This window comes from Oncorhynchus gorbuscha, linkage group LG06 (genome assembly GCF_021184085.1).
Source record: "Oncorhynchus gorbuscha isolate QuinsamMale2020 ecotype Even-year linkage group LG06, OgorEven_v1.0, whole genome shotgun sequence".
NCBI lineage: Eukaryota > Metazoa > Chordata > Actinopteri > Salmoniformes > Salmonidae > Oncorhynchus > Oncorhynchus gorbuscha.
The window spans coordinates 89,421,624-89,447,042 of record NC_060178.1 but is presented as its reverse complement, the minus strand read 5'-3'; the positions used below and the strand labels follow the sequence as shown (position 1 = coordinate 89,447,042).

Sequence of the window (25,419 nt, the reverse complement as noted above, 5' to 3'; positions counted from 1 at the left end):
TCAGCTTCAATCAGTGTAGATGAAGGGGAGGAGTCAGGTTAAAGAAGGATTTTTAAGCCTTGAGACAAATGAGACATGTATTGTGTATGTGTGCCATTCTGATGGTGAATGGGCAAGACAAAATATTTAAGTGTTCCTAATGTTTGGTGCCTTTGAACAGGGTATGGTAGTAGGTGCCAGACGCACCGGTTTGTGTAAAGAACTGCAACGCTCCTGGGTTTTTCACGCTCAACAGTTTCCCAGTGTATCAAGAGCGGTCCACCACCCAAAGGACATCCAGCAAACTTCACACTGTGGAGTCAACATGGGCCAGCATCCCTGTGGAATGCTTTTCAAACCTTGTAGAGTCCAGGCCCCAACAAATTGAGTCTCTTTTGAGGGTAAAAAAGGGGGGGGGTGCAACTCCTATTAGGAATGTGTTCCTAATGTTTGGTATACCCAGTGTATATAGAGCACAAACAGACTTGGGACTAGATAACTCATCATCTGTGCTAATCAAAGAAAGCTCAGGGAGACTCATTGTTTAACCAGTGAAATTAGATAAGTGCTTCTACACCTGCATTGTTTGCTGTTTGGGGTTTTAGGCTGGGTTTCTGTACAGCACTTTGAGATATAAGCTTGATTTGATTTGAGATAAGGATTTATAAAAGGTCATTGTCACACCAAATATGAACAGATCTGGTACCTGACTATAGTATCTTGTGTTTAACATCCAAATATGTCACTCCAAATATGAACAGATCTGGGACCAGGCAACAGTGTATTGTGTTGAACAGCCAAATCAGGAAGCATGAATCCAATCTCTTCTTTGTTTACATCCATAATGAGAGGCTCTGACATTCTCTTCTCACTGAAATTAAAGTTGTCATTTGAAATATCATCCCTGCTCTAAGTTTTATGTGTTTGATGTTGTGTCTGTGCAACCTTCTTTCTGGCAGACTTTGTCTTTAATGCACCCAGACTCACACATTGGATATTCTGAAACATAATCAAAATAAGGCGAATCAGCTTAAACATTGCTAAATACATCTCCGTGCCGTTCACTGGGTGGGTCAACTTTTATTCTTTGTGTCTGTGCAACCAACACTGGCAGACTTTGATTTTTAATAGGTGTTTCTAACGCTTACTTATTATCTGTCATATTCACAGGGTCGGCTTGACAAACAACACAAGTTGTTAGTTAGACCAATTTAGCTCTTCACAGATTGATTTATTTAGGCCAATTAAGTTCCAACACAGAGTGATTTATTTAGGCCAACTAAGTTCTTACACAGAGTGATTTCAGCACTTACAATGGGTGTTATTCTTTGATGAATTCTTACTACTCTTCTAGAGCTCTATATTAATCTCACTGTGTTCTGTAAATTGTGGTGAAATGGCCCTAATCCATTTGTCATTCTATTATATTTCTGTATAGTGGCTATGCCTGTTGATGAATGTAAGAAGTAAAGCACGTATTCAGCTGCTTTTAAAGACAAATGGGAGCTTTTGAAAAAATATTTTCTATTTACTGTTTATTAAATGTATTAATATACTTTATAAGATGAATGTGGAATGGGGAAGACATACAGAAGGCTCTATGGATCATAATGTACTTGGCCACAGAAGTGGAGGGAGGGAGGGAGGCAAAGGGAAAGTGAGAGGGAAAGCGAGAGAGCGAGAGAGAGAGAGAGAGAGAGAGAGAGCGAGAGAGGGAAAGCAAGAGAGAGAGAGAGAGAGAGAGAGAGAGAGAGAGAGAGAGAGAGAGAGAGAGAGCGAGAGAGAGAGAGAGAGGGAGAGAGAGTGAGAAGTAAAGAGTACTGAATCTATTTTCAGCTGTAAAGCCATGTTTGAATAATATGTCTACTGTAGCAAAGTACTGGATACTTTGTATAATATTTTAGAAAAGTACAGTCATAAATATCAGTTATGCTCCAATCCAATAACGTCAGCAAGAAAAAAGGAGCTACATCACAGTCGTGAAGAGGGCACGACAACGCCTCTTCCCCCTCAGGAGGCTGAAAAGATTCGGGATGGACCCTCAGATCCTCAAAAAGTTCTACAGCTGCACCCTTGAGAGCATCTTGACTGACTGCATCAAAGACTCCACCCACCCAAGTCATAGTCTCTGCTACCGCACGGCAAGCGGTACCGAAGCACCAAGTCTGGAACCAACAGGACACTGAACAGCTTTTACCCTCAAGCCATAAGATTGCTAAATAGTTAGTTATATAGTTAACCATTAGTAACCCGGACTATCTGCATTGGTCTTTTTTGCACTAACTGTTTTGACTCATCACATATGCTGCTGTTGCTACTGTTTATTATCTATCCCATTGAACATCGACTCGGTACTGGTAACCTCATGTATATCGCCTGGTTATCGTTACTCATTGTCTATTTATTCCTCCTGTTATTATTGCCCTATTTTTCTATTGGGAAGGGCCCATAAGTAGGCATTTCACTGTTAGTCTACACCTGTTTTTAGAGAGAAAGACAGAGAGAGAGACAGAGAGCCAGAGAGAGAGAGACAGAGAGACAGAAAGAGAGAGACAGAGAGACAGAAAGAGAGAGACAGAGAGACAGAAAGGAAGACCGAAAGACAGACCGAGAGACAGAGAGCAAGAGAGAGAGAGAGAGAAAGAGAGAGCGACAGAAAGAGAGAAAGAGAGAGACAGAGACAGAAAGAGAGCCAGAGAGAGAGAGAGAGAGACAGAGCCAGAGAGAGAGAGAGAGAGAGCCAGAGAGAGAGAGAGAGAGTTTGATAACGTCCAGTCCTCGTGGTAAAGTCCAGTCCTCATGGTAAAGTCCAGTCCTCGTGGTAAAGTCCAGTCCTCGTGGTAAAGTCCAGTCCTCGTGGTAACGTCCAGTCCTCGTGGTAACGTCCAGTCCTCGTGGTAACGTCCAGTCCTTGTGGTAACGTCCAGTCCTCGTGGTAACATCCAGTCCTCGTGGTAAAGTCCAGTCCTCGTGGTAAAGTCCAGTCCTCGTGGTAACGTCCAGTCCTCATGGTAACGTCCAGTCCTCGTGGTAACGTCCAGTCCTTGTGGTAACGTCCAGTCCTCGTGGTAACATCCAGTCCTCGTGGTAATGTCCAGTCCTCGTGGTAACGTCCAGTCCTCGTGGTAACATCCAGTCCTTGTGGTAACGTCCAGTCCTTGTGGTAACGTCCAATCCTCGTGGTAACGTCCAGTCGTTGTGGTAACGTCCAGTCCTTGTGGTAACATCCTGGAACATCAATGAGTGGAAACTCAATCTGATATTTGGTGGATATATAGGTAGACAGACAGACAGAAATACAGGCTGGTGGTTGGGTGGGCTGTTGGGTGGGCTGTTGGGTGTGTGTGTGTGTGTGTGTGTGTGTGTGTGTGTGTGTGTGTGTGTGTGTGTGTGTGTGTGTGTGTGTGTGTGTGTGTGTGTGTGTGTGTGTGTGTGTGTGTGTGTGTGTGTGTGCACGAGAGAGAGAGAGCTCTGGCTCCCGGGACAGATCAATCTGATTCATTTTTTCATTATGATATTCATGAGTATAATTACTATGCAGAGAGATGTACCTTTGGATCCACCATAGTGCTGATCTACTGTTCCCCTTAGGACAAGTCCCTGCTAGCTAGTCTGTGTGTATGTGGTTGTGTGTGTGGCCACATCCGCTGTCTCGCCGCAATATGGCTTCAATTTAATCACACAACATTAATTAGTCCAATATTGTGACAGCCTTTTTTGAATATGTCAATGTCTGGTGTGCTTTATAAGTAGATGTGTGTGGGTGAAAACTTGCATTGGTGTGTGTGCATTAAGTTGTCTATTGCTTTTCAGTAGCTCTGAAACGAACTCATTTTGATATCAAAAGTTTTTCGCAACACTGTGTGAAAGTTATGTAATCAATAGCCAATGTTAACTTTTTTAATTTGGGCTATGACAGTCTACTACAAATCAGTCTGGCAGGATTTTTGACAGTAGTTCAATCTGAAGCCAGTATGGTGATTGAAGTGATTGAAATGCATCAGAAAGGTATTGGGAAGTTCAGAAGAACATCAGGCAATCATTTTTTATGAGCTTCTGTGTAGACAATGATTTATTTTTTTATGGGGTGGATCAGCTTTAATACTGCACATAGATTGTTGATTCCATCAATGGAATTGTCTGCATCATTTCCAATCCCCCATATATTTTTTTGTAAATATATATAGACGTATGTTTTTGAAATATATTTTCCTTCATTATTTGATGATGTCCTTTACCCCCCTGTGTGATTTAACGCCACTCTGTTCTAATGGCTTGTGGTCATAGTAGCGGGAAACATACACTACATCTAAACTCAGCAAAAAAGAAACATCCTCTCACTGTCAACTGTGTTTATTTTCAGCAAACTGAACATGTGCAAATATTTGTCTGAACATAACAAGATTCAACAACTGAGACATAAACTGAACAAGTTCCACAGACGTGACAAACAGAAATGGAATAATGTGTCCCTGAACAAAGGGGGGGTCGAAATCAAAAGTCCCAGTCAGTATCTGGTGTGGCCATCAGCTTCATTAAGTACTGCAGTGCATCTCCTCCTCATGGACTGCACCAGATTTGCCAGTTCTTGCTGTGAGATGTTACCCCACTCTTCCACCAAGGCACCTTCAAGTTCCCGGACATTTCTGGGCGGAAATGGCCCTGGCCCTCACCCTATGATCCAACAGGTTCCAGACGTGCTCAATGGGAATGAGATCCGGGCTCTTCGCTGGCCATGGAAGAACACTGACATTCCTGTCTTGCAGGAAATCATGCACAGAACGAGCAGTATGGCTGGTGGGATTGTCATGCTGGAGGGTCATGTCAGGATGAGCTTGCAGGGAGGGTACCACACGAGGGAGGAGGATGTCTTCCCTGTAACGCACAGCGTTGAGATTGCCTGCAATGACAACAAGCTCCGTCCGATGATGCTGTGACACACTGTCCCAGACTGTCCCGGACCCTCCACCTCCAAATCGATCCCGCTCCAGAGTACAGGCCTCTGTGTAACGCTCATTCCTTCGATGATAAACGCGAATCCAACCATCACCCCTGGTGAAACAAAACTGCGACTCGTCAGTGAAGAGCACTTTTTGCCAGTCCTGTCTGGTCCAGCGAAGATGGGTTTGGGCCCATTTGCGACATTGTTGCCGGTGATGTCTGGTGAGGACCTGCCTTACAACAGGCCTACAAGCCCTCAATCCAGCCTCTCTCAGCCTATTGCGGACAGTCTGAGCACAGATGGAGGGATTGTGCGTTCCAGGTGTAACTTGGGCAGTTGTTGTTGCCATCCTGTACCTGTCCGGCAGGTGTGATGTTCGGATGTACCGATCCTGTGCAGGTGTTGTTACACGTGGTCGGCCACTGCGAGGACGATCAGCTGTCCGTCCTTTCTTCCTGTAGCACTGTTTTAGGCATCTCACAGTACGGACATCGCAATTTATTTCTCTGGCCACATCTGCAGTCCTCGTGGCTCCTTGCAGCATGCCTAAGGCACGTTCACGCAGATGAGCAGGGACCCTGGGCATCTTTATTTTGGTGTTTTTCAGAGTCAGTATAAAGGCATCTAAGTTTTCATAACTGTCACCTTAATTGCCTACCGTCTGTAAGCTGTTAGTGTCTTAACGACCGTTCCACAGGTGCATGTTCGTTAATTTTTTATGGTTCATTGAACAAGCATGGGAAACAGTGTTTACACCCTTTACAATGAAGATCTGTGAAGTTATTTGGAATTTTACAAAGTATCTTTGAAAGACAGGGTCCTGAAAAAGGGCTGCTTCTTTTTTTGCTGAGTTTATGTGTGTATGTGAACCCCCCTTTGAATTAGTGGATTTGGCTATTTCATGCACACCTTTGGCTGACAGGTGTATAAAATCAAGCACACAGCCATGCAATCGCCGCCATTGGTCTCTGGAGTAGTGGAAACGCATTCTCTGGAGTGATGAATCACGCTTCACCATCTGGCAGTCTGACGGACGAATCTGGGTTTGGTAGATGCCAGGAGAACACTACCTGTCCGAATGCATTTAAGGAGGAATGCTGGCCTGGGGATGTTTTTTATGTTTCAGGCTAGGCCCTTTAATTTCAGTGAAGGGTAAGTCTTGATACTACAGCATACAATAACATTCTAGACTTGGCTGGCCTGCACAGAGCCCTGACCTCAAACCCATCGTACAACTTTGGGATGAATTGGAACACCGACTGCTAGCCATGCCTAATTACCCAATATCAGTGCCCGATCTCACTAATGCTCTTGTGGCTGAATGGAAGCATGTCCCCGCAGCAATGCTTGAACATCTAGTGGAAAGCCTTTCCAGAAGAGTGGACGCTGTTATGTCAGCGAAGGGGGGGACAAATTCCATATTAATGCCCATGATTTTGTAATGAGATGTTCGACGAGCAGGTGTCCACATACTTTTGGTCATGTAGTGTACGTACGTATACCTGAGAGACTTATCTTTCAATGATGGGGTTTTTGTAGCTTATTATTCTGCAAGATAATGTCCCTAGAACATTTCACATTAGGAGTGTATTATATAGAATAGTGCCATGCAGTATTATTGGAATCACTACATGCCTGTGGTGGATTTCATCATAACTAGTTTTTTATAAATCACATGTAAGGTATGTTAGTGTCTGTTTCCAAAATGGTACCCTATTCCTTATATGGTGTTCTACTTATTATCAGAGCCCGTAGGGCTCTGGTCTAAAGTAGTGCACTATATAAAGGGAATATGGTGCCATTTGGGATACAGATTCGGTATGTTATGTTCGTGCTGTACTTAGTAGGAAATGAAAAGGAGCACAGAGTAGAATGGTTTCAAAGGCCACCAATTGAGAGCAATATTAAAGACAGTCAGTAAATAATAGAAACTGACACGTTTTATTTGACTACCTGCTGGCTTAACTTTCTCTATCCCCATGCTAGAGAGATGGAAAATAACCAATACCTTTGTGTACTTGGCATTTTACAATGTACATTTTATAATGTGATGACTGACCGTCATCTCTCTCTTTCTTTCCACAGGCCTTCCCATGTATATCCACAGGAATCTACGGTAAGGCTTGTTATTTTCTATCTGTGTGTTACTGTATATCTTGGATGTGTATTCATGTGTCGTACATTTTCACTCTAACCTACTATTTCCGATCATTCTTATTATCTATTCAAAACTATCCTCTTTGTATGACGTTTCATTCCACATAATTGCTCGTGACTGTGTGTCTCTACAGTCTTCTGCCAATGACGGTCTGTCACACCACACCACTCCATTCCTAGCGGAGGAGGTTTATGAGAGAGAGGAATGGAAGGGTACAGAAGGAAGTTTGTGAGAGAGAGGGGTAGAGAAGGAGGTTTGTGAGAGAGAAGGGGTAGAGGAGGAGTTTTCTGAGAGAGAGTGTAGAGGAGGAGGTTTGTGAGAGAGAGGGTAGAGGAGAAGATTTGTGAGAGAGAGGGATGGAGAGAATGGGTAGAGGAGAAGGTTTGTGAGAGAAGGGTAGAGGAGGAGGATTGTGAGAGAGAGGGGTAGAGGAGGTTTGTGAGAAAGGGGGTAGTGGAGGAGGTTTGTGAGAAAGGGGGTAGAGGAGGAGGTTTGTGAGAGAGGGAGGGTAGAGGAGGAGGTTTTTGAGAGAGAGGGATGGAGGAGGAGGTTTATGAGAGAGGGGGTAGCGGAGGAGGTTTATGAGAGAGAGGGGGTTGAGGAGGAGGTTTGTGAGAGAGAGGGGTAGAGGAGGAGGTTTGTGAGAGAGGGGGTAGAGGAGGAGGTTTGTGAGAGAGAGGGGGTAGAGGAGGAGGTTTGTGAGAGAGAGGGGGTAGAGGAGGAGGTTTGTGAGAGAGAGGGATGGAGAGAGGGGGTAGAGGAGGAGGTTTATGAGAGAGAGGGGGTAGAGGAGGAGGTTTGTGAGAGAGAGGGGTAGAGGAGGAGGTTTGTGAGAGAGGGGGTAGAGGAGGAGGTTTATGAGAGAGAGGGGGTAGAGGAGGAGGTTTGTGAGAGAGGGGGTAGAGGAGGAGGTTTGTGAGAGAGGGGGTAGAGGAGGAGGTTTGTGAGAGAGAGGAGGTAGAGGAGGAGGTTTGTGAGAGAGAGGGGGTAGAGGAGGAGGTTTGTGAGAGAGGGGGTAGAGGAGGAGGTTTGTGAGAGAGAGGGGGTAGAGGAGGAGGTTTGTGAGAGAGAGGGGGTAGAGGAGGAGGTTTGTGAGAGAGAGGGATGGAGAGAGGGGGGTAGAGGAGGAGGCTTCAGAGGCAGTACAGTATGATGATGTAATGTAATCCCTCCCCCAGTACTATTTACTTATTATTTTTCTATTTTCATTTAACCTTTATTTTACTAGGCAAGTCAGTTAAGAACAAATTCTTATTTACAATGACGGCCTACACCGGCCAAACCCGGACGACACTGAGCCAATTGTGCACCGCTCTATGGGACTCCCAATCACGGCCGGTCGTGATACTGTCTGGATTTGAACCGGGGTGTCTGTAGTGACGCCTCTAGTACTGAGATGCAGTGCCTTAGACTGCTGCTCCACTCAGGAAACCAGTTCTACTAACTGATCAGGTGTTGGCATGTTTACTGATGGATCTAGGCTTACTGTATTTGTTTACATTTGATAGTATGATTAAGGTCAAGTCCTCTTTGTACGTTTTCTCATGAAAGGTGCAAAGTACTCTTTCTTTTCTTCCTCTAACTCTTCCTCTCACTTGGTCCCCTCACATACACACTGAGACACACTGAGACACGCATTGTAATGGAGTGTCTGTGTGTGACCCATTTACAGCGAAACAAATCCACAGCCCCCACAAAGTGACAGAGAGGAACGAGGGACCGAGTTGTCCAGGGCCTCAGTGGCTGCTGCCTCAGTGGTGGTGGAGAGGAAAAACAGGTTTGTCAGGACGGCTAAGGCTAATTGACACCCTCCTTCTCCTCCCTCACGCCCCCTTATTCCAGCAGGCTCCGTCACCGCTGACAGATGATTGGGAGAGCACGGGGTAGGGCGTCGCCAGGGGTGCACAGGGGCTACCTCTACGTCTACCTCAGACGACCGTGCAGGAAGGAAGAAAAATGACTCCCGGCTCCGTGCTGACAGTCCAATCCCTCAGTCCGGCCCATTAGCCCCAGCAGAGATTCTGCAGCGGTCGGGCAGCGCACTGGTTAGCGTGTCGGCATGCGGGTGGGGGAGGGAGGGAGGGAAAAAGGGACGGACGTACCACCCATAAACAAACTGGCACCCACCGTAGGGTCGTGAGGTCGCGAGGCATGATAGAGGTTATTAAGTGTTGGTCCTGTTCTTCCATCAATCATGGGCGGCTCCCGCCACACGACCAACCTGTGGTTCAAACGGATTATTCCTTCTGAGGAGCAGACACCTCTCAATGTCTTCACAACACCGACATAATCAAGAAATTCCTCACCCGAGGTGAAGGATTTCAACCTGCAGTATATACAGTACAGTCTGGTATGAGAGACCTTGCAGAGGCCTAATTTCTGCTGGCACAGAGAGAGAGAGAACGCTTTAGAACAGCCTTGTAATGGGCTGCAGTATTGGAGGGTTTATGAGAGGCTTGAGATTATCAATCTTGGCACGGACCGGAAGGAGGGTCTACGTCCCAAATGGCACCCTATTCCCTTTACAGTGCACTACTTTTTTTAAACCAGGGCCCTATTTAAAGGGAATAGAGTCCCATTTGGGATACACCCAACGAAGGTCGAGCTAGCACCATGTCAAGCCATAGATGGGAGCATTAAGTCTCACATTTACCTGACAGATTCAGCCATACCCTGGCATTCAGAACCCTATCAGACCAATCAGCCTTCTAAACACCAAAACACCTGCTTCTAGTTCTGAACACATCCCTACCTGTTAGACCTGGGTTCAAATGGTATTCAACATCATGTCAAATACTTTATCTGGGCTTGATTGAGTTTGCCTGGCGCAATGAAACCAATAGAATAGTCTTAAATGTGCAAACCCTGCCCACTTGGCATTCGAAGCAAGCTAAGCAAACATTCAAAGAATTGAAAACATTTTGATAATATTTGAAAGTGTATGTACCTTTGACACCTTATTGCCTATATAGTGCACTTCCTTTGGCCTGAGATCTATGAGGAATAGGGTGCCATTTGGAACGCTACCCAGGTCTGGTAGTCCGTGTTTATTCATCCCTCCTCCTCGTCCGTCTTTGAAGGATTTGAAAGGATATTGTTGACAAAGGGGTTTTACAGTGACTGGTGGTTGTCGGAGATATGTGGCTATGTGTAATCCTCAGAGATTCTATTTACCTCCCAAATGGCACCCTATTCCCTACATAGTGCACTACTTTTGACCGGAGTCCACTAGGGTCACAGCCACATATCACAGACTACCACCAAAAGTAGTGCTCTATGTAGGGAATAGGGTACCATTTGGGCCACAGCCTGTATCTGTATAGCCACACCATAATCCACCCAGGCTCTGTGGGTGTGATGTCCAGTGTGTCCAGACAGACACCTTGAGCCCAGTGTGGTGTCCAGCTCAAAGAGTCAGAGAGAGTCAGAAAGGGTTAGAGAGGGTCAGAGAGGGTTAGAGATTGTCAGAGAGGGTCAGAGAGGGTTAGAGAGGGTCAGAGTAGCTAAGAGTTTTCACCCAGCCGACGACCGCTGAGCTTTCTGGCTCATGCACTCACACACAAACACAAACCTTCTAACTCTCTCCATCTCCGGTCAGGATTAGCACACACCAACACACACACTTAACCCCTCCATATCTGGTCAAGATCCTCCCCTCCCATAATGCCTACTTCTGGGAGGATGTGCTGTATCAGTGGGTAACAGAGAACTAGGGCCCACTCCCTATTCCCTATACTGTATACAGATGTAAGATCTTAATTTGAGACAGTTTGCTACATCAGGAAAATAATGCATCAGCAACATGAAAGAGTGGTGGACAGTTTTCAAGAGTGTCACCGTGGTGGACTCCGAAAGAGGTGCCGGTTTAGATTATAGGCGCAACTGTCCTGGGGTCCTGGTTAGAGGACAGAAATGACCCGTGGTCCTGGTTAGAGGACAGAAATGACACGAAGGAGACAGAAATCCACACTTTATTACCACACACACACACACACACACACACACACACACACACACACACACACACACACACACACACACACACACACACACACACACACACACACACACACACACACACACACACACACACACACACACACACACACACACACACACACGCACACACGCACACACACACAGCAAACAGGAAGAGGAATAGGATTGGTGAAAGTGAATAGTGGTTTTCTGTAGTGGACAGAAAAAACAAGACATATATACTGAGTTTACCAAACAGGAGCTGGTCTATTAGGAATTGGTCTAACTAACAACTTGTGTTGTTTGTCAAGCCGACCCTGTGAATATGACAGATAATAAGTAAGCGTTAGAAACATCTATTAAAAATCAAAGTCTGCCAGTGTTGGTTGCACAGACACAAAGAATAAAAGTTGACCCACCCAGTGAACGGCATGGAGATGTATTTAGCAATGTTTAAGCTGATTCGCCTTATTTTGATTATGTTTCAGAATATGCAATGTGTGAGTCTGGGTGCATTAAAGACAAAGTCTGCCAGAAAGAAGGTTGCACAGACACAACATCAAACACATAAAACTTAGAACAGGGATGAGATTTCAAATGACAACTTTAATTTCAGTGAATGTCAGAGCCTCTCATTATGGATGTAAACAAGGAAGCGATTGGATTCATGCTTCCTGATTTGGATGTTCAACAGAATACACTATAGCCTGGTCCCAGATCTGTTCATATTTGGAGTGACATATTTGGATGTTAAACACAAAATACTATAGTCAGTTCCTAGATCTGTTAATATTTTGTGTGACAATGACCTTTTATAACTAATTTCACTGGTTAAACAACGAGTCTCCCTGAGCTTTCTGTGATTAGATGATGAGTTATCTAGTCTATCTAGCTATCTAGTCCCAAGTCTGTTTGTGCTCTATATACACTGGGTATACCAAACATTAGGAACACATTCCTACTATTTATTTGCACACCCCCACCCTTTCGCCCTCAAAAGAGCCTCAATTCTTCAGTTCATGGACTCTACAAGGTTTGGAAGGCGTTCCACAGGGATGCTGGTCCAAGTTGACTCCAATGCTTCCCACAGTTGTGTGAAGTTGGCTGGATGTCCTTATTGATACACACAGGAAACTGTTGAGCGTGAAAAACCCAGCAGCGTTGCAGTTCTTGACACAAACCGGTGCGTCTGGCACCTACTACCATACCCTGTTCAAAGGTACTTAAATATTTTGTCTTGCCCATTCACCATCAGAATGGCACACATACACAATACATGTCTCATTTGTCTCAAGGCTTAAAAATCCTTCTTTAACCTGACTCCTCCCCTTCATCTACACTGATTGAAGCTGATTTAACACATGACATCGATAAGGGATCATAGCATTCACCTGGATTCACCTGGTCAGTCTATGTCATTGAAAGAGCGTTGTTAATGTTTTGTATTCTCAGTGTATATTACACAAGAGTAAAGGCTGGAGAAAGTTTGTCGCAGTGTCGGCCGACATCTAACTTGTCGTTGTTGTTATGAAAAACGACAGCTTCTGCATGACAGAAGCCAATATGATATATCCATCAGTTAAAAATGAATGTATTAAATGTCAACCTATCATGACAGGCAACTAAAAGCAACTTTCTAAACAGTATTTTAGTTAGAAGCTATCTAGTTAGCTAGATCTCTGGCTAGCCAGTTTCATAAAATGACCAGAGTATAGCTGACAGAGTCTAAACCTTATCTCCTTTAAATGATTTTATCCAGAAAATAACCCCACAACAACATCATTATTTACAAGCGTACAGAAAATAACCCCACAACAACATCATTATTTACAAGCGTACAGAAAATAACCCCACAACAACATCATTATTTACTAGCGTACAGGAAATAAACCCACAACAACATCATTATTTACTAGCGTACAGGAAATAAACCCACAACAACATCATTATTTACTAGCGTACAGGAAATAAACCCACAACAACATCATTATTTACTAGCGTACAGAAAATAAACCCACAACAACAACATTATTTACAAGTGTACAGAAAATAAACCCACAACAACATCATTATTTACTAGCGTACAGGAAATAAACCCACAACAACATCATTATTTACAAGTGTACAGAAAATAAACCCACAACAACATCATTATTTACAAGCGTACAGGAAATAAACCCACAACAACATCATTATTTACAAGCGTACAGAAAATAAACCCACAACAACATCATTATTTACAAGCGTACAGAAAATAAACCCACAACAACATCATTATTTACTAGCGTATAGGAAATAAACCCACAACAACATCATTATTTACAAGCGTACGGAAAATAAACCCACAACAACATCATTATTTACAAGTGTACAGAAAATAAACCCACAACAACATCATTATTTACTAGCGTACGGGAAATAAACCCACAACAACATCATTATTTACAAGCGTACAGAAAATAAACCCACAACAACATCATTATTTACTAGCGTACAGGAAATAAACCCACAACAACATCATTATTTACAAGCGTACAGAAAATAAACCCACAACAACATCATTATTTACTAGCGTACAGGAAATAAACCCACAACAACATCATTATTTACAAGCGTACAGAAAATAAACCCACAACAACATCATTATTTACAAGCGTACAGAAAATAAACCCACAACAACATCATTATTTACAAGCGTACGGAAAATAAACCCACAACAACATCATTATTTACAAGTGTACAGAAAATAAACCCACAACAACATCATTATTTACTAGCGTACAGGAAATAAACCCACAACAACATCATTATTTACAAGTGTACAGAAAATAAACCCACAACAACATCATTATTTACTAGCGTACAGGAAATAAACCCACAACAACATCATTATTTACAAGCGTACAGAAAATAAACCCACAACAACATCATTATTTACTAGCGTATAGGAAATAAACCCACAACAACATCATTATTTACTAGCGTACAGAAAATAAACCCACAACAACATCATTATTTACAAGCGTACAGAAAATAAACCCACAACAACATCATTATTTACTAGCGTATAGGAAATAAACCCACAACAACATCATTATTTACAAGCGTACAGAAAATAAACCCACAACAACATCATTATTTACTAGCGTACAGGAAATAAACCCACAACAACATCATTATTTACAAGCGTACAGAAAATAAACCCACAACAACATCATTATTTACTAGCGTACAGGAAATAAACCCACAACAACATCATTATTTACAAGCGTACAGAAAATAAACCCACAACAACATCATTATTTACAAGCGTACAGAAAATAAACCCACAACAACATCATTATTTACAAGCGTACAGAAAATAAACCCACAACAACATCATTATTTACAAGCGTACAGAAAATAAACCCACAACAACATCATTATTTACAAGCGTACAGAAAATAAACCCACAACAACATCATTATTTACAAGCGTACAGGAAATAAACCCACAACAACATCATTATTTACAAGCGTACAGAAAATAAACCCACAACAACATCATTATTTACAAGCGTACAGAAAATAAACCCACAACAACATCATTATTTACAAGCGTACAGAAAATAACCCCACAACAACATCATTATTTACAAGCGTACAGAAAATAAACCCACAACAACATCATTATTTACAAGCGTACAGAAAATAACCCCACAACAACATCATTATTTACAAGCGTACGGAAAATAAACCCACAACAACATCATTATTTACAAGCGTACAGAAAATAAACCCACAACAACATCATTATTTACAAGCGTACAGAAAATAAACCCACAACAACATCATTATTTACAAGCGTACGGAAAATAAACCCACAACAACATCATTATTTACAAGCGTACAGAAAATAACCCCACAACAACATCATTATTTACAAGCGTACAGGAAATAAACCCACAACAACATCATTATTTACAAGCGTACAGAAAATAACCCCACAACAACATCATTATTTACAAGCGTACAGAAAATAAACCCACAACAACATCATTATTTACAAGCGTACAGAAAATAACCCCACAACAACATCATTATTTACAAGCGTACAGAAAATAAACCCACAACATCATTATTTACAAGCGTACAGAAAATAACCCCACAACAACATCATTATTTACAAGCGTACAGAAAATAAACCCACAACAACATCATTATTTACAAGCGTACAGAAAATAACCCCACAACAACATCATTATTTACAAGCGTACAGAAAATAAACCCACAACAACATCATTATTTACAAGCGTACAGAAAATATACCCACAACAACATCATTATTTACAAGCGCACAGAGAATAAACCCACAACAACATCATTATTTACAAGCGCACAGAAAATAAACCCACAACAACATCATTATTTACAAGCGTACAGAAAATAACCCCACAACAACATCATTATTTACAAGCGTACAGAAAATAAACCCACAACAACATCATTATTTACAAGCGTACAGAAAATAGCTTACGGGTTATGAGTGTGACAAAATAAAGGTAATATTATCTGAGAAATGTTTAACTCTACACTCGTTATCAGATGGATTTGTTCTTGTTGCTGTAATGGCTCAGTAACCACGTCAACGGAAGTTGTGACAGTCGCAGAGACATGAGCTTTTTTCATGCCTGTGCAACATGGAAATCTACAGTTGCAGCGACGGTCTACAGACAGAGTGTAAATGAAATGTTCTATTGACCAGCGACACTTGTCGCATTCTAATTGTCTACAGACATGTCGTTAGACCAAGTATAAACCGGCCTTAAAGCAATATGAGGCTATAAAAAATGTATAGAAAATAAAATATGTCAACCTGTGTTCTGTTTCATTGTTTCTCTGTTTCGTTGTGTTCTTGAACGTAGCCCTGTTTCGTTGTGTTCTTGAACATAGCCCTGTTTCATTGTGTTCTTGAACATAGCCCTGTTTCGTTGTGTTCTTGAACGTAGCCCTGTTTCTTTGTGTTCTTGAACATAGCCCTGTTTCGTCGTGTTCTTGAACGTAGCCCTGTTTCGTTGTGTTCTTGAACGTAGCCCTGTTTCTTTGTGTTCTTGAACGTAGCCCTGTTTCGTTGTGTTCTTGAACGTAGCCCTGTTTCATTGTGTTCTTGAACGTAGCCCTGTTTCGTTGTGTTCTTGAACGTAGCCCTGTTTCGTTGTGTTCTTGAACGTGGTCCTGTTTCTTTGTGTTCTTGAATGTAGCCCTGTCTTTCATTTTTGTTCATTGATTTCACCTGTAGTAGTTACTCACCTGGTCTCATCAGCTCCTTATTTAGTTCAGTTCATTCTGTTTGTGTCTTTGTGAGGTATTTTTCATTTTGACTCTCCTAATCCTTATCCAAGTTCATTTGGGAGAACCAGTTATAGCCTTCAGTCCGAGTTTGGACTTCAGTCCTGCCTGTTTGTCTATGTGTGTATGACCATTGCCTGCTTGTGGCACAACACCTAAGGAATTTCAACAATGAAATATGACTGGCCAGAATATAAAACCCTGTATGGTTCTTCAAAAGGATCTACATATAACCTTTGAGATTAAGAAAGGTTCTTTATAGAACCATTATCTATAAAGGTTATATTAAGAACCATAAAAAAGGGTTCTATATAGAACCAATGTTGTAACCACAGAGGAACCCTTTTTTGGTGTAAATAGAACGTTTTCGTTATAGCACTATACAGTTTCCATTTAGAACCTTATGAGCATGGGTCTTTATCCATCAAAAAAGGGTTCTATATAGCACCACAAAGGGTTATGCTATGGTTACAAGCCAACTAACCCTGATCTGGTACTATTTAGAATACTTTTTGTGTGTGTAAACCGCAGCCATGTTGGATGTAGCTGTGGCTATAGCAGGAAGTGACTCTGGACGTGTTGACATCACTGATTGGCTGTATTAGGTGTGTAATATACAACTATTGGCTAGTAGCCATCTTGACCAATACACTCTTAGAAGAAAAGGTGCTAAGTAGAACCATACAGGGTTATTCTGCTTGTCCACATGTCCCTTTTTGGTGCTGGGAACCCTTTGCATAGGGTTCTATCTAGAACCCTCTATGTAGGGTTATTCAAAGAACCCTTTGTATATGGTTCTAGCTGGAATCCTCTATGAACGGTTCCACCAGCCTTTTTAAATGTTATTATTTATGATAATACATTACATATTTCATAAGGCCTTTTTTTAGGGCCTTGTTATACCCTAAAGCCATCCGCATGCTTCCCAGCTGAAACTGTAACGAGATTCTTCCATTGAAGGAGAGGCGGACCAATACGCAGCGTGGTTGAAGTTCATGGTTTTTTAATAAGAAAAACGATACATGAACAAACTACAAAACAATAAATGTGAAAACCCGAAACCAGTCCCGTGTGGTACAAACACTGACACAGGAGACAATCACCTGCAAAACCCAACACCAAACAGGCTACCTAAATATGGTTCCCAATCAGAGACAATGACTAACACCTGCCTCTGATTGAGAACAATATCAGGCCAAACATAGAAACAGACAAACTAGACACACAACATAGAATGCCCACTCAGATCACACCCTGACCAAAAAAAACATAGAAACATACAAAGCAAACTATGGTCAGGGTGTGACAAGTACCCCCCCCCAAGATGCGGACTCCGGCCGCAAAACCTGAACCTATTGGGGAGGGTCTGGGTGGGCATCTGTCCGCGATGGCGGCTCCGGTGCTGGACGTGGCCCCCACTTCACCATAGTCTTAGTCCGCCCCATTGTCCGCTTCCGGGGCCTCCTAACCACGGCGACCATTCTAAATGACCCCACTGGACAAAGGGGCAGCTCGGGACAGAGGGGCAGCTCGGGACAGAGGGGCGGAAGCTCTGGCAGCTCGGGACAGAGGGGTGGAAGCTCTGGCAGCTCGGGACAGAGGGGCGGAAGCTCTGGCAGCTCTGGGCTGAGGGGCTCTGGCGCCTCTGGGCTGGGGCTCTGGCGCCTCCGGGCTGAGGGGCTCTGGCGCCTCCGGGCTGAGGGGCTCTGGCGCCTCCGGCAGCGCCGGACAGGCAGGAGACTCTGGCAGCGCCGGAGAGGAGGGAGGCTCTGGCAGCGCCGGACAGGCGGGAGACCCCGGCAGCGCTGGAGAGGAGGAAGGCTCTGGCAGCACTGGATAGGCGGAGCAGCTGTAGTGATGAGACGGAGAGACAGCCTGGTGCGGGGGGCTCCACCGGAGGGCTGGTGCGTGGAGGTGGTACCGGATAGACCGGACCGTGCAGGCGCACTGGAACTCTTGAGCACCGAGCCTGCCCAACCTTACCTGGTTGAATGGGACACCGTGCGCTTCACAGCATAACACGGTGCCTGCCCGGTCTCTCTAGCCCCCCGGTAAGCACAGGAAGTTGGCGCAGGTCTCCTACCTCGCTTCGCCACACTTCCTGTGTGCCTCCCCCCCAAGAAATGTTTGGGGCTGACTCTCGGGCTTCCATCCACGCCGCCGTGCTGCCTCCTCATACCAGCGCCTCTCCGCCTCCAGCTCTTGTTTGGGGTGGCGATATTCTCCAGGCTGTGCCCAGGGTCCTTTTCCATCCAACTCACCCTCCCATGTCCAGTACTCCTCGCGCTGCTCCTGATGCCGCTGCCTGTCACCACACCGCTTGGTCCTGTTGTGGTGGGTGATTCTGTAACGAGATTCTTCCATTGAAAGAGAGGCGGACCAAAATATGCAGTGTGGTTGAAGTTCATGGTTTTTTAATAAGAAAAACTAGACATGAACAAACTACAAAACAAAAAATGTGAAAACCCGAAACCAGTCCCGTGTGGTACAAACACTGACACAGCCCAACAGGCTACCTAAATATATGCAGTTTTTTGTTTTTTACGTGTTATTTCTTACATTAGTACCCCAGGTCATCTTAGGTTTCATTACATACAGTCGAGAAGAACTATTGAATATAAGATCAGCATCAACTCACCATCAGTACGACCAATAATATGATTTTCGCGACGCGGATCCTGTGTTCTGCCTTTCAACCAGGACAACGGAATGGATCCCATGCGGCGACCCAAAAAAATGACTCCGTAAAAGAGAGAAACGAGGCGGTCTTTTGGTCAGACTCCGGAGACGGGCACATCCTGCACCACTCCCTAACATTCTGCTCGCCAATGTCCAGTCTCTTGACAACAAGGTTGATGAAATCTGAGCAAGATTTCAAACAAGCTAAGCGTCAGTATAGAGACAAAGTAGAATCTCAATTCAACGGCTCAGACACAAGAGGTATGTGGCAGGGTCTACAGTCAATCACGGACTACAAGAAGAAAACCAGCCCAGTCACGGACCAGGATGTCTTGCTCCCAAGCAGACTAAATAACTTTTTTGCCCGCTTTGAAGACAATACAGTGACACTGACATGGCCTGCAACGACAACATGCGGACTCTCCTTCACTGCAGCCGAGGTGAGTAAGACATTTGAACGTGTTAACCCTCGCAAGGCTGCAGGCCCGGACGGCATCCCCAGCCGCGCCCTCAGAGCATGCGCAGACCAGCTGGCCGGTGTGTTTACGGACATATTCAATCAATCCCTATACCAGTCTGCTGTTCCCACATGCTTCAAGAGGGCCACCATTGTTCCTGTTCCCAAGAAAGCTAAGGTAACTGAGCTAAACGACTACCGCCCCGTAGCACTCACTTCCGTCATCATGAAGTGCTTTGAGAGACTAGTCAAGGAGCATATCACCTCCACCCTACCTGACACCCTAGACCCACTCCAATTTGCTTACCGCCCAAATAGGTCCACAGGCGATGCAATCTCAACCACACTGCACACTGCCCTAACACATCTGGACAAGAGGAATACCTATGTGAGAATGCTGTTCATCGACTACAGCTCAGCATTCAACACCATAGTACCCTCCAAGCTCGTCATCAAGCTCGAGACTCTGGGGTTCGACCCCGCCCTGTGCAACTGGGTACTGGACTTCCTGACGGGCTGCCCCCAGGTGGTGAGGGTAGGCAACAACATCTCCACCCCGCTGATCCTCAACACTGGGGCCCCACAAGGGTGCGTTCTGAGCCCTCTCCTCTACTCCCTGTTCACCCACGACTGCGTGGCCACGCACGCCTCCAACTCAATCATCAAGTTTGCGGACGACACAACCGTGGTAGGCTTGATTACCAACAACGACGAGACGGCCTACAGGGAGGAGGTGAGGGCCCTCGGAGTGTGGTGTCAGGAAAATAACCTCACACTCAACGTCAACAAAACTAAGGAGATGATTGTGGACTTCAGGAAACAGCAGAGGGAACACCCCCCTATCCACATCGATGTAACAGTAGTGGAGAGGGTAGTAAGTTTTAAGTTCCTCGGCATACACATCACAGACAAACTGAATTGGTCCACTCACACAGACAGCATCGTGAAGAAGGCGCAGCAGAATAATTTTCAGTTTTTGATTTGTTAAAAAAGTTTGAAATATCCAATAAATGTCGTTCCACTTCATGATTGTGTCCCACTTGTTGTTGATTCTTCACACAAAAAATACAGTTTTATATCTTTATGTTTGAAGCCTGAAATGTGGCAAAAGGTCGCAAAGTTCAAGGGGGGCGAATACTTTCGCAAACCACCGTATGTGCTAGAGGTTGACCGATTATGATTTTTCAACGGCGATGCCGATACCAATTATTGGAGAACCCATTTTTTTTGGTAGATTTGCAGTGGTCTGATACTCCTTCCATTTCAATATTATCGCTTGCACAGTGCTCCTTGGGATGTTTAAAGCTTGGGAAATCTTTTTGTATCCAAATCCGGCTTTAAACTTCTTCACAACAGTATCTCGGACCTGCCTGGTGTGTTCCTTGTTCTTCATGATGCTCTCTGCGCTTTTAACGGACCTCTGAGACTATCACAGTGCAGGTGCATTTATACGGAGACTTGATTACACACAGGTGGATTGTATTTATCATCATTAGTCATTTAGGTCAACATTGGATCATTCAGAGATCCTCACTGAACTTCTGGAGAGAGTTTGCTGCACTGAAAGTAAAGGGGCTGAATAATTTTGCACGCCCAATTTTTCAGTTTTTGATTTGTTAAAAAGGTTTGAAATATCCAATAAATGTCGTTCCACTTCATGATTGTGTCCCACTTGTTGTTGATTCTTCACAAAAAATACAGTTTCATATCTTTATGTTTGAAGGCTGAAAATAACCCTTCTTGCCTTCCAAAGAGTCCTTCTTGCCTTCCAAAGAATCCTTCTTGCCTTCCAAAGAACCCTTCTTGCCTTCCAAAGAATCCTTCTTGCCTTCCAAAGAACCCTTCCTGCCTTCCAAAGAACCCTTCTTGCCTTCCAAAGAGTCCTTCTTGCCTTCCAAAGAACCCTTCTTGCCTTCCAAAGAGTCCTTCTTGCCTTCCAAAGAGTCCTTCTTGCCTTCCAAAGAATCCTTATTGCCTTCCAAAGAACCCTTCTTGCCTTCCAAAGAACCCTTCTTGCCTTCCAAAGAATCCTTCTTGCCTTTCAAAGAACCCTTCTTGCCTTCCAAAGAACCCTTCTTGCCTTCCAAAGAACCCTTCTTGCCTTCCGAAGAACCCTTCTTGCCTTCCGAAGAACCCTTCTTGCCTTCCGAAGAACCCTTCTTGCCTTCCAAATAACCCTTCTTGCCTTCCAAAGAACCCTTCTTGCCTTCCAAAGAATCCTTCTTGCCTTCCAAAGAATCATCAAAGAACGCTTTCTTACAAAAACGGTTCTCAGGATGTTAAAGGTTCTAGGTAGAACACTGTGCCTTAGAAATAACCTTTGTCTTCCAAAAATGGATCTTCTGATCAAAACAGTTCTTGGTAGAACCCTATCATTCTGCAAAGAACCCTTTTGAAACCCTTTTTTCTAAGAGTGTAGAATAGTGTACCACATGGTTTGAATGGTGAAGTACACATAAACTATGCCAAATATAGTTGTTATGATGTATATAGTGCTATTTCGTTATTTTATTTAACTTAGTGCTGCATGTTGGAGCTCGGAGCCTAAGATTTTCATTGTACCCTGCAATCACGCCTGCAACCCTGTACATGTACACTGAATCTGAATCTCAAAATTTCTGAATCTCTGATTCTGAATCGCTGAACGTGATTCTCTGAATTTGAATCTGACCAGATAAACACAGTAAGTAAACAAATCAAATCAAACTTTATTAGTCACATGCGCCGAATACAAGTGTAGACTGAACCATGAAATGCTTACTTACAAGCCCTTAACCAACCGTGCAGTTCAAGAAAGAGTAAAGAAAATATTTACCAAATAAACTAAAGTAAAAAATAATAAAAAGTAACTCAATAAAATAACAATAACGAGGCTATATACAGGGGGTATTGGTACCAACAAGGCTAGTAGTAGAGTATAGACAATGAATGAGGCATGTATACACATACAGTTACATAGTAGTAAGGGCTGTTAACATACAGACATATATAAAACATATAACAACTGAACCCTGGTGGAGAACAGAAGTTTACAGAGGTTGTCTCAACCGTCCTTCCTGGGAATCAATCAAATGTATTTATAAAGCCCTTCTTACATCAGCTGTGTAGGCGTAGAAGCAGGGTGGCTAGGAAAAACTCCCTAGAAAGGCAGGAACCTAGGAAGAAACCTAGAGAGGAACCAGGCTATGAGGAGTGACCGGTCCTCTTATGGCTGTGCCGGTTGGAGATTATAACAGAACATGGCTAAGATGTTCAAATGTTCATAGATGACCAGCAGGGTCAGATAAATAATAACAACTAAACACCAGCAGGAATGGGGGTCTGTTACCCCCAGCAGGTAGAGCCTGTTATTGGCTAGCCAGGTAACCAGGCAACCTGGAACCTAACACAGAGGTGTGAAGTGGCCTCTACCACTGGACAATGGAGTCAGGCTGAGGCAGGGCATTGTAGCCTACATAAGCAGAAAAGGCTTCAGAGTGTCTCCCCCGAGGGCCAGAGGGAGGGTTGAAGAGGGAGGGTTTTCTACAATGTGGATTATAATGAATGGATATTTTTGTAGGGGTTGATGCAGTTTTCGCATGGGAAATTCAAGTCTGAAATTTCAAATTGGAAATGACAAACTTCAGAAGCTTTTTTAAACCTCAAATACAAGTGATCAAATTAAGATCCCACATCTGTAGTGCACTACTTTTGACCAGAGCCCTATGGGATTCCCTATGGGTCTTGGTCAAAAGTAGTGTACTACATACGGAATAGGGTGCCATTTGGAATGTAGACCCTATACTCAGAGGGAGCAGGGTGAGTCTTCTAGCCCATTTGACAGAGTTACACGGTGTGCTTTGTACTCTACACTAGCCTTATTCTACTCCAACGCTACGGATGATAAACCAAATGTAAAAATACCTCACTCCCTCTTTACTCCTCACCCAGAGGACAATAGCTTTAGCTACTTTGAAAAGTAAAACTTTTCTTTGTTGCGTATCACTCAGTCGCAGCGAGCACAGATGTTTTGAATAGGAGAGAAATAAAATGTAACACGTGTTTAATTTTATAATTTAGGACACGAGTGTGTCATCAACTTCTTGGAATGTTTCCAAGGTCATCTAAGGAGACTGCTCTCTCTCGTTTCTCTCTCCACACCTTTCTTCTCCTCATCTTCCTCTCTCTCGTTCGCTCTTTCTCTCGCCTCGACCACCTCTATCCTCTCTCTCAATTCAATTCAATTCAAGGGCTTTATTGGCATGGGAAACATGTGTTAACATTGCCAAAGCAAGTGAGGTAGACAACATACAAGGTGAATATATAAAGTGAAAAACAACAAAAATTAACAGTAAACATTACACATACAGAAGTTTCAAAACAGTAAAGACATTACAAATGTCATATTATATATATATATATATATATATATATATATATATATATATATATATATATATATATATATGCCTCGACCACCTCTACCCCCTCTCTCTCTCTTTCTCTCGCCTCGACCACCTCTACCCCCTCTCTCTCTCTTTCTCTCGCCTCGACCACCTCTACCCCCTCTCTCTCTCTTTCTCTCGCCTCGACCACCTCTACCCCTCTCTCTCTTCTTTCTCTCGCCTCGACCACCTCTACCCCCTCCCTCTCTCTCTTTCTCTTGCCTCGACCACCTCTACCCCCTCTCTCTCTCTTTCTCTCGCCTCGACCACCTCTACCCCCTCCCCTCTCTCTCTTTCTCTCGCCTCGACCACCTCTACCCCCCTCTCTCTCTCTTTCTCTCGCCTCGACCACCTCTACCCCCCTCTCTCTCTTTCTCTCGCCTCGACCACCTCTACCCCCTCTCTCTCTCTTTCTCTCACCTCGACCACCTCTACCCCCTCTCTCTCTCGTTCTCTCACCTCGACCACCTCTGCCCCCTCTCTCTCTCTTTCTCTCGCCTCGACCACCTCTACCCCCTCCCTCTCTCTCTTTCTCTTGCCTCGACCACCTCTGCCCCCTCTCTCTCTCTTTCTCTCGCCTCGACCACCTCTACCCCCTCCCTCTCTCTCTTTCTCTTGCCTCGACCACCTCTACCCCCCTCTCTCTCTTTCTCTCGCCTCGACCACCTCTACCCCCTCTCTCTCTCTTTCTCTCGCCTCGACCACCTCTACCCCCTCTCTCTCTCTTTCTCTCGCCTCGACCACCTCTACCCCCTCTCTCTCTCTTTCTCTCGCCTCGACCACCTCTACCCCCTCTCTCTCTTTCTCTCGCCTCGACCACCTCTACCCCCTCTCTCTCTCTTTCGATCTTTCTATTTTTTGCCCTCTCACAACCCTACTGCCCTCTCACTTTCTTTCTTTCTTTCTTAACACTACCTTACCCTCTCTCTCTTCTCTCTCTATTTTCTCTCCTTCCCTGGTCTGATAAGTCGGTCATGGTCACAGCCCTGCCCTGTGTGTCCTTGTGTCCCTGGCTGTGCTGCCTGCTTTAATAGTGGAGCTCTGGGGCATTTGACACCTGGTGGCGTCTGGAGTCTTATCCCTGTCCTAGGTGGCTGGGCTGCTGCTCTGTCCTCTAGTGGGGTCGGTCTAGTAGTATGTCGATGTTAGAGGGAAGGTTTTTCTCTGCGGTGTCGGTCGTAATCCTGACATTATTTCCACCATTCTATTATCCAGAACTAGTGAAAACACACTGCAGGGTATTAGAATGACAGTGAACACAGTGTATTTATTTCATATCAGGTTATATGGTGTATTTCTGATAGGTATTATTTCGACCTTAAGGGAACTCAAATATGGTCATACTAGATTGGTTTTCAATTTGTTCTACGGAATTCTCTGACCCAATTTATGAAAATATACAAACAACATGGTTATTGATGAGTAAATGAAAGGGGAAAGTAATTAAATTATCCAGAAAAGGTATACAGAGTTTC

At 44.0% G+C, this 25,419-nt stretch overlaps 1 protein-coding gene across 1 annotated transcript in view; it reads left to right on the top strand.

Moving 5' to 3' along the window:
• macrod2 (mono-ADP ribosylhydrolase 2) overlaps positions 1-25,419 on the top strand; it is a gene marked incomplete at its 3' end in the record, with an annotated part of 1,344,506 nt that overhangs the window by 1,055,872 nt on the left and 263,215 nt on the right. The window contains exon 7 of the mRNA XM_046354831.1: positions 7,007-7,037. Within this exon, the coding sequence (XP_046210787.1) occupies positions 7,007-7,037 (31 nt within the window). The remainder of the gene's footprint in view (positions 1-7,006; positions 7,038-25,419) is intronic.